Source organism: Centroberyx affinis, unplaced genomic scaffold (assembly GCF_046629955.1).
Source record: "Centroberyx affinis isolate AG114_WGS23_722 - 3 ecotype Tasmania unplaced genomic scaffold, CSIRO-AGI_Caff_v1 ptg001013l_1, whole genome shotgun sequence".
In the NCBI taxonomy this organism is placed as follows: Eukaryota; Metazoa; Chordata; class Actinopteri; order Beryciformes; family Berycidae; genus Centroberyx; species Centroberyx affinis.
This window is the reverse complement of record NW_027279575.1, coordinates 222914-232680: the sequence shown is the minus strand read 5'-3', so window position 1 is coordinate 232680 and position 9767 is coordinate 222914. Positions and strand designations below refer to the sequence as shown.

Below are 9767 nucleotides of genomic sequence, written 5' to 3'. Positions count from 1 at the left end.
ACAGCTTTCTGCATCTCCCTCAAAATATATATCTCATCATCCCTCTTCCAGAGACCAATCTGAATGACCAATCCCAATGGTGCACAGAGGAAAATTAAAATGGGTAATGACCTAACACCATTAGGGTTTATTGCCTTATTACTCATCATATATGAAGTAAAAAATGAAATAACAGAAATAAATGTCATACCGACTAAATAGATCACTAGTCTAAGCCAGAGTGGGCGCAGTCACACTTTACTCTGAGAAACACTGTTGATCCTCCTCACAGCCATTCTGTACTTCTCTTGGTCCTCAATGACCAAACGCAGTTGATCCGGCACCTCCATCTCACTGAACTGACCAGCGTCCCATTTCTGGAGTCCCTCCTCATTGACAGCAATCAAAGGCTGCAGGGCCTTCCCGTTGTAGATAGAAGGAGGCTGGAAGGGCACCACAGTGGACCCTTGAAGCTGCTGGTTGGGGGTGCAGAGCACCTTGAGCACCTTACTGATAAAGTCTGGGTCCCTGGCCTCCAGGTAGGTGAGGTGGCAGAGGTGGAGAGGAACAGAGACTCCTGGCTCCAGCAGCACTGGCACCATGGGCTTCCTCTCCAGGCAGTCTCTGAACAGAGACATGTTGGCCTCCAGGAGACACCAGCGGCTCCTCACAAACTCCGGGCTGAGGACCAGCAGGACCTTCTGGCTCTCCTGGATGCAGTCGGACATGTTCTCCAACACGGTGCGGCCGGGGATGAAGTCACGCTCATGGTAGCAGACCTGCAGGCCGCAGGACTCCAGCTTGTTGATGAGGGAGTGGGTCCAGCGATAGTCAGTACTGCTGTAGCTGATGAAGACGTGGTAAAGCTCCCCCTCTCTCAGTGTGGGAGGGACATGGGGGAAACTTGAGGGAGGCAGAGGGACAACGTGGTTTGACCCAAAGTTGTCACTAAGCTCAAGCAAATTGGTAGATTCCATTATCTAAGAGAGACAAAAACAGGTTAGAACCTAATAGTGTATAAATGCAGTCAATGCAACAAAGATACTGTAGGCTACAATGATACTTTTTATTATGTTAGTACAGCTCAAAAATGTATTTAAAACTATTTAGATAACCCTTGACAGAATGCGAGATACCTACAGTATATCAACGGTAGAGAAGTAAGAAAGGCTGGTTAGCAAATAGAAAATGGCTTGGAATCCTACAATGATTCAGCAATGTGGCTTTGTATGGGAAATTTATCTTGGAACTAGCCTAGCAGAGGAGTTCAAATGCACAAAGATTAGGGATGATGCTGACAGAGTCTAAAGACATAATAATTAGGTGCCTAATGTCTATTGTGTGGATGAAGTGGGACAAAAATGGATAAGGAATAGGCTAATGGAAATGGTATATTTTAGGGCAGGTGCAATAAGGGCATGGAGTCTTATGGCTGGTCACAGGGCAAACATTAAGGAGTATGGCAAGTCAGTCAGGAAAATGAAAGATGGTTGTAGAGCAAATGCATTGGCAGGAGGGAACGGGTGTGCTAAGTCTGTCTCTCGGACAAACCGGGTCAGTGGGAAAGTGTAGAGAGGAAGAAGCTTTGTTGGAGGGGGCTGTGAGGTATGGAGGCAGACCAAATTAGATTCATTAGAGTCGTAACCTATTGTACCATCTTCCCATAATCCCCCAAATCCAAAAGCTAGTACAGCCCAGCTACTGTTGTGTACCAAGATGCACATCCTACAAACGTTTGGACAAACGTATCATTTAACAGATTCACCACCACGCATGTGTGTGTCATACATAACACCTGGTCTCCTGAAATTTTGTGAGAAAAACAAAAAGTCTTAAAATGCAAATATGTGCTCTGTTCACAAAAAGAGAGAGGATTAAGCATTCTCTGCACAAAAGGGTTACGGAGGGGGTTGGGTTAACGGTTAGCCTCACATTGAAGTAGCACAGTCAGCAAAGAAGAAAAGAGTAATCTGGCTTTACTTTGTGCACTTTATTTTGTATTCTCCAAATATTCCAATTTCCAATCTAGTTTGAACGCTGTATTCTCGTCCATTTAAAATTGCATGGGAAAGATCTCTAACAACATTCTCTTTTCTAAGAACATTTTAAATTAGTTACTTTTTACTTTTACCTCAGTAAAATTTTCCACCACAATTTTTACTTCTACTTAAGAAAGAAATCAATAAAGTAACAATACTTCTACTTGAGTAGGACATTCTAGTACTCTTTCCACCACTGGTTTCCACCCCAAGTCTTCAAAATGGTCACCATGTGAATAAGGTCACTTAGACCAATTTTGTCAGGATGTAAATGAGTCTGTCTCAAGGATGAAACACATTGGTGACATAACCAAGTATTGAAGTGTCTAGCGGCAGCAACTGTGAAAAAATGATCAGAAATGAATTTGTTGGCTGAAAGGATAGAAGATATCAGAATCTTCTAAACCCTAATATCAAACTGGTACAGTTTGATATTAGGGTTACCACTGGGGCCTATTTGTTTATAACAGCTCAAGTACTTCCAGCCTGGTTCCAGACTCCTGAACCGCAACCCGCTCACTGTTCAGATTTGGTCGCACGATTCAGAGAGTCTGGTGACGGCGATTTCTCGATCTGGTGACGGCGATTTCTCGATCGGAATAATGATCAGGCCAATCAGCGGCTTTGTGGGCGGGACTAAAGTTTGAACTGTTCGTGCAATGGTCTTTCATTGCCATTTCGGCAGAATAATATTTGTTGAAATCATTCCTTAACCAACATATTTTCTATGATATTTTTGTCAAAAACGGCCGACATTCTTGGTAAAGTTAGTAAATACACCCAGCATCAGTGTAACTGAAAATAACGTCAGAGTGGCAGCATGTCAGTCACTCATTGGTTTGGGGAAAATCTGAACAGTAGAAATCTGAACAGTAGAAATCTGAACAGTAGAAAATTAAAATGGGTAATGACCTAACACCATTAGGGTTTATCTCCTTATTATTCATCATATATGAAGTAAAAATTGACATAACAAAAATAAATGTCATACCGACTAAATGGATCACTGCTCTAAGCCAGAGTGGGTGCAGCCACACTTTACTCTTAGAAACACTGTTGATCCTCCTCACAGCCATTCTGTACTTCTCTTGGTCTTCAATGACCAAACGCAGTTCTGGCCTCCCCGTCGTCCATTAATTCCTGATAATGGACACCTCGTTGGGCATTATCCCTTACATGTCTATTGTGTTGGGGGACGAAGTGGGACAAAAATGGATTGTAGGGCAGGTGCAATAAGGGCACGGAGGCTTAGGGCTGGCCACCAGGAGTAGGGCAAGTCAGTCGGGGAAAAGAAAGATAATTGTGGAGCAAATGCATTGGCAGGAAGAAGCGGGTGTGGCTGTCTCTCGGACAAACCAGGGTCAGTGGGAAAGTGTAGAGAGTAAGAAGCTTTGCTGGAGAGAGTTGTGGGGTATGGAGGCGAAGCAAATTAGATTCATTAGAGGTGTAACCTACTTTTCTATCTCCCCAAAATCTTAGTCAATGTGTGGCTGAGGACCCTTCTGATCCTTATGTTCAGGTATAGACTTTATTACCATGACAGCCATATTGAATTTACATCACATTCGGGGTGGGAGCAAGTACGCACCTATGACAACTCTACCAAAATGCACATCATAAAAATGTTGTGAATTGGACAAACATTTGTTATTTCACTGATTCACTACTAAATAATAATATTAATATATCAAATTATTATATTTGTTGAAATTCTCTTTACATCCCGACTAGGCTTGGGCAATATCCAAAATATAATATTGTGATACCGTCCCGCCAAAATATTGTGATTTTCAGGGGGGAGGCGGGCAGGAGATTATAAGTGCCTGTACCAGGAGTTGTGCCGCTTCCCTCATAAAAACGGGTGTATTTTGCGGATGTTATAGAGGGAGAACATACAGGAGCAGGTTGTCGCTGCAATGTAGGCAGAGCAGGACAGCTGGTTGCCCAGGATCACCCCTTGGTACTTGGCAGTCTGAGAGGGCAACACAATGGTGTTCTCAATGGTGATGGAGAGGTTTCTCCTAGTCTTTCCCTGGGAGAAAGAGTAGCTCCATCTTGTAAAGATTGAGCTTGAGGTGGTGCACAGACATCCAAGCACTGATGTCTTTAAGACATGCGGAGATGCGCCCATCAATTTGGGTTTCTGAGGGGGAGAAAGAGAGGTAGAGTTGAGTGTCATCAGCATAAGAGTGATAGGAGAAGCCATGAGAGGAGATTACATGGCTGAGGGATTTAGTATACAGAGAGAGCAACAGGGGCCCCAGGACTGAGCCCTGAGGGACGCTGGTATTAAGTATGCAAGGTCTGGACAGAGATCCTCTCCAAGAGACCTGGTATGAGTGGTTAGCCAAATAGGATGCAAACCAGGAGTGCGCAGATCCAGTAATGCCCAGTTCAGATAGGATGGAGAGAAGGATTTGGTGGTTAACTGTATCAAAAGCAGCAGACAAGTCAAGGAGTACAAGGACAGACGAGAGTTGAAGATGAAACCCTGGCAGTGTGGAGAGCCTCTGTGACAGCAAGGAGAGCAGTCTCGGTAGAGTGATAAGCCTTGAAACTGGATTGAAGCGGGTCCAGGAGATCATTCTGGGAGAGATACAGAGGGGTGATTGGAAACTGCTCGCCTCAGGGTTTTGGATAGAAAGGAGAGAAGAGATACAGGTCTGTAGTTATGGATAGCAGCAGGGTCGAGGGAAGGTTTCTTAAATAGAGGCTTGACTCTGGCACTCTTTAGAGCAGCCGGAACAAGACCCGAGGACAGGGAGGAATTGATAAGGGCAGTGAGGAAGGGAATGATGTTGGTGCAGATGGTCTGGAGATGAGTGGAAGGGATAGGATGACAACAAGAGGCTGACACTACAGCTGATGCTGTAGAATGATTGGGCCCAAAAAGTACCGGTTCACCAGTGGAGCTCATGCCACTCCCAGCAATTAACAACTACTTTAACAACAACTGGCCAAACACTTTGAAATTTAAATGGTTTCACCTAAACTAGTTTCAGCTAAATTACTCAGCACCAAACACTTTAAAATTAAACACAGATTTAACTAAAACAGAAAGATAGCACAGTAACAAACAAATAGCTCACCAAGTGCTGCTAGATCCCAACAAAAAGTGCTCTACTGAACAGCCTGAGATAAAAACAGACGATTATCGAATATTGCAATATTCGATAGTATTGAAATACAGCCCAAGTCTAATCGCGACAGCTATCAATAAATCAAATTCTCTGTGAAACAAGTACATATCCTGTACAGGCCCATGGCGTGTGTTGAATTCCACTAGCTGCGGCCACACTAATCTGTAGGAAAACGGAAATAATTATTGATTATTATCAATATTTCAAATTAAATACTTTTCCCACTTCACAAAGTGTTCAGTAATAAGACCATCAGATTATCTCTGAATTTCAAAGAAGTCCATGTTCATAGTCTTTGAATAAACAAAAACAATAACTGACACAATAGAAGAAATGTCACTTTTAACTGTGATCACGTATCAGTCAATTTTTGTCCAGTTCAAAAAATGATTAAACTTAAACACACCTCCATCTCTGGCATAGAATAATGAATAATAACCAACCAGTCTGTTGAGATGACTCACGACAAGATGAGGTGAGATGAGTTGCTTTCATTTCATGGCAACTGCATGGTCCATGGATTTATTAGGTATGGTCACAGTCACACTCATACAGACAGCAGACAGAGAACGAGTCTAGACATGCAGCAACCTGGAAGCAGCCCTACGCTGGGTTCCAACGGCAGATTTCTGTTAATACTGTCTAAGCTAAGGTAGGATTTTGTACAAGTTTAAGGTTTTTAATACTATAATTAGGTAGGCCAGAAAGCAGGGCATTACAAAAATGAAGTCTTGTTTCCGCATCAGCCACAAAGGACAAATATTTGTGATGTTGCAAAGGTGGAAAAATGCTATCCTTGTGAATGAGAGAGCTGGTATGATGTTTTAGGTATGATTCCACATTACAAAACCAACATTGTATGTACTATAATGTCACTCACTGTGGAATCATCAGCACTGTATAACTCAGTGATTTTCTCCAAACACAGCTAATCATAGATAAAGAAGTATGCTTGTAAACTTGTTTTCAGATACACTGTATACATGTAGTAATTGTCTACGGTATATCAACATGATGACAACATGACCATCTGCCAAGTAACTAAAGACATAAGCTTTAGTGCATACTGGAATTAAGCTTTTTGCCTTGTTTTGTAATCTGAACAACCTTGTCCTACTGTAGTGTTAAATCATTAATAGCCTCACTAAGAGGACAAAAATAAACCAAAAGTGAAGCCATACCTGTTGGTAATATTTTGAAATAAATGTTGAAAGATGCTGTTGTCGGGGTCAGCAACAGTACAATGAGGAAGAAGCCTAAAAAATCAAAGCACCAGCATAGACTGTTCTGAACTTTGTTAAAGGGATACACTATATTCTGTTTTCTGAATGACTAACATGGGTGAAGTCAAAGTAACTGTACCTTTAATGGCATCATTTGGCTAGTTGAATCACCCTGCCGGTGAATGCATGTCTTGACATGTATCAGTTTCTGTCTGCCAATAAGTTCACCACTTGTCAGCAATCTTTTATAACCCAGCAAACTAGGTTATATAATTTTTACCTGTTTCCGCCCCATTCTGTCTGTTTGACTGTCTGTCTGTCTGTTTGTTTGTTTGTTAGCAGGATATCTCAAAATAATATCATTGGATTTTCACAAAATGTTGTGGAAAGATTCGTCATCGGACAAGGAAGAACTGATTAACTTGTCTTACCATTTGGCCAAAGGGGGGTGTGGCAGTGGGTGTAGCTTCTCACAAAAAGGCAGGTATGAACGGATTCACATAACACCATCAAACTTTGTGGTCTATTAGCAGACATAAGAAGAGGCAAACCCTCCATCATTGGCCCAATCAAAGAACATGGAGTACTGGAGAGCTTGAGTTTAGACCGCCTTGCCAATTTTTCCAAAACTTGGTCCAGTGGTATTTGCCATGTCGTGTTGTGATAATCAGCTAAAATGCTTAAATGTGGCAAGAATTTGAACAGGCGTATCTCATGTCCTGTTTCAGATACAGTCATGAAAATGTGTGCATCTCCTGATGCAAAACAAGTGGCATGGAAGAAATCATTAACTTTTGGTGAAAATCCAACATGTGGAACTGGAATATCTTAACAATTGCACAGTAGTGGCGGAGGTATACGCTCTAGTGCCATGCCATCTAGCTGCTAATGTTTTTTCATGGTTTGTTTTAGTCTATTTAGGTGCCAGTTGGGTGGGTTTTACCACATAGGACAATACAATGAGAGCCAGTAAGTTTAGACAATTTAGAATACTTTTCAGAAATTGACTACTGACACAATCTGAATTACCCTAATAATCTGATACTCTCTGCAGGTTAAAACATATTCTAAGAATTATTTGCAACTACTATTTGGCCCAGGTTTGGTCACAAGAAATATAGGTTTACAGTAGTACTATTATTTCTAAATATCAACTCAAAGGACAAATATTTGTGATGTTGCAAAGGTGGAAAAATGCTATCCTTGTGAATGAGAGAGCTGGTATGATGTTTTAGGTATGATTCCACATTACAAAACCAACATTGTATGTACTATAATGTCACTCACTGTGGAATCATCAGCACTGTATAACTCAGTGATTTTCTCCAAACACAGCTAATCATAGATAAAGAAGTATGCTTGTAAACATGTTTTCAGATACACTGTATACATGTAGTAATTGTCTACGGTATATCAACATGACGACAACATGACCATCTGCCAAGTAACTAAAATATAAGACATAAGCTTTAGTGCATACTGGAATTAAGCTTTTTGCCTTGTTTTGTAATCTGAACAACCTTGTCCTACTGTAGTGTTAAATCATTAATAGCCTCACTAAGAGGACAAAAATAAACCAAAAGTGAAGCCATACCTGTTGGTAATATTTTGAAATAAATGTTGAAAGATGCTGTTGTCGGGGTCAGCAACAGTACAATGAGGAAGAAGCCTAAAAAATCAAAGCACCAGCATAGACTGTTCTGAGCTTTGTTAAAGGGATACACTATATTCTGTTTTCTGAATGACTTCTAACATGGACAAAGTCATTAAGGTAACTGTACTTTTAATGGCATCATTTGGCTAGTTGCATCACCCTGCAGGTGAATGCATGTCTTGACATGTATCAGTTTCTGTCTGCCAATAAGTTCACAAGCAGCAATCTTTTATAACCCAGCAAACTGGGTTTTTACCTGTTTCCGCCCCATTCTGTCTGTTTGACTGTCTGTCTGTCTGTCTGTCTGTCTGTTTGTTTGTTAGCAGGATATCTCAAAATAATATCATTGGATTTTCACAAAATGTTGTGGAAAGATTCGTCATGGGGCAAGGCAGAACTGATTAACTTGTCTTACCATTCGGCCAAAGGGGGGTGTGGCAGTGGGTGTAGCTTCTCACCAAAAAGGCAGGTATGAACGGATTCACATAACACCATCAAACTTTGTGGTCTATTAGCAGACATAAGAAGAGGCAAACCCTCCATCATTGGCCCAATCAAAGAACATGGGGTACTGGAGAGCTTGAATTTAGACTTGAGTTTAGAGCTTGAGTTTAGACCGCCCTGCCAATTTTTCCAAAACTTGGTCCAGTGGTAGAAGGGCAGCCCTAATGGCCACTGAACAGATATAGAGCTGATTTGCCATGTGGTGTTGTAATAATCATCTAAAATGCTTAAATATGGCAAGAATTTGAACAGGCGTATCTCATGTCCTGTTTCAGATACAGTCATGAAAATGTGTGCATTTCCTGATGCAAAACAAGTGGCATGGAAGAAATCATTAACTTTTGGTGAAAATCCAACATGTGGAACTGGAATATCTTAACAATTGCACAGTAGTGGCGGAGGTATACGCTCTAGTGCCATGCCATCTAGCTGCTAATGTTTTTTCATGGTTTGTTTTAGTCTATTTAGGTGCCAGTTGGGTGGGTTTTACCACATAGGACAATACAATAAGTAAGTAAGTTTAGACAATTTAGAATACTTTTCAGAAATTGACCACTGACACAATCTGAATTGCAGGTTAAAACATATTCAAATAATTATTTGCAACTACTATTTGGCCCAGGTTTGGCCACAAGAAATATAGGTTTACAGTAGTACTATTATTTCTAAATATCAACTCAATTTTTTTTTTTTTGTCACATAAATTGGATGAGTTTCCTCTGACTGTCCCCTGCTACTCCTACTTCCATGCTACTCTGACTTTTTCCCTGCTGAGCTGCTATGAGACATGCTGGTAGAAACATACCCCTCCCTCTAGGTGACCAGTGCAGCTGGGTTGGGGAAAGGGGAAGTGTCTTTTGACACTGGGCTATGTGAGTCTGGAGTCATATAGCATTTGGTCCTGTACCAAAAAGTATTTGGTACAGGACAGGACAGAAAAGGACAGAAAAGGAATTAAATCACACTCGTGGCATCAGATCTGCAGGATGTGTTTCCATCAAAAGTCCTGCTGTACTGCTGTTGCTGATGAAGATATGGTAAAGCTCTACCTCTCAGTGTGGGTGTGATAATGCATGGGGACCCTCAAAGGACAACTGATATGTCATTGCAGCTCCTTCTTCTCCTCAAAATTAGAATTGTTTCATTCTATTTTCTAATATGAAAAATATTTTTAAAAAGTTTTCACCTCCTCCAAATTGTCCAAGTTACCTGAAAGCGTCATTGGCAA

General features: G+C 41.2%; 1 protein-coding gene across 1 annotated transcript; it reads right to left on the bottom strand.

Annotated features, from left to right (window-relative positions):
* Positions 1–230: 230 nt before the first annotated feature.
* On the bottom strand, positions 231–3109 carry LOC139646896 (toll-like receptor 1). The gene is made up of 2 exons (XM_071522675.1): positions 3010–3109; positions 231–959 (listed from the first exon to the last, which is right to left on the bottom strand). The coding sequence occupies exon 2, from the start codon at positions 954–956 to the stop codon at positions 231–233; it is 726 nt and encodes a 241-aa protein (XP_071378776.1). The 5' UTR covers positions 957–959; positions 3010–3109.
* Between the last annotated feature and the right edge of the window lie 6658 nt (positions 3110–9767).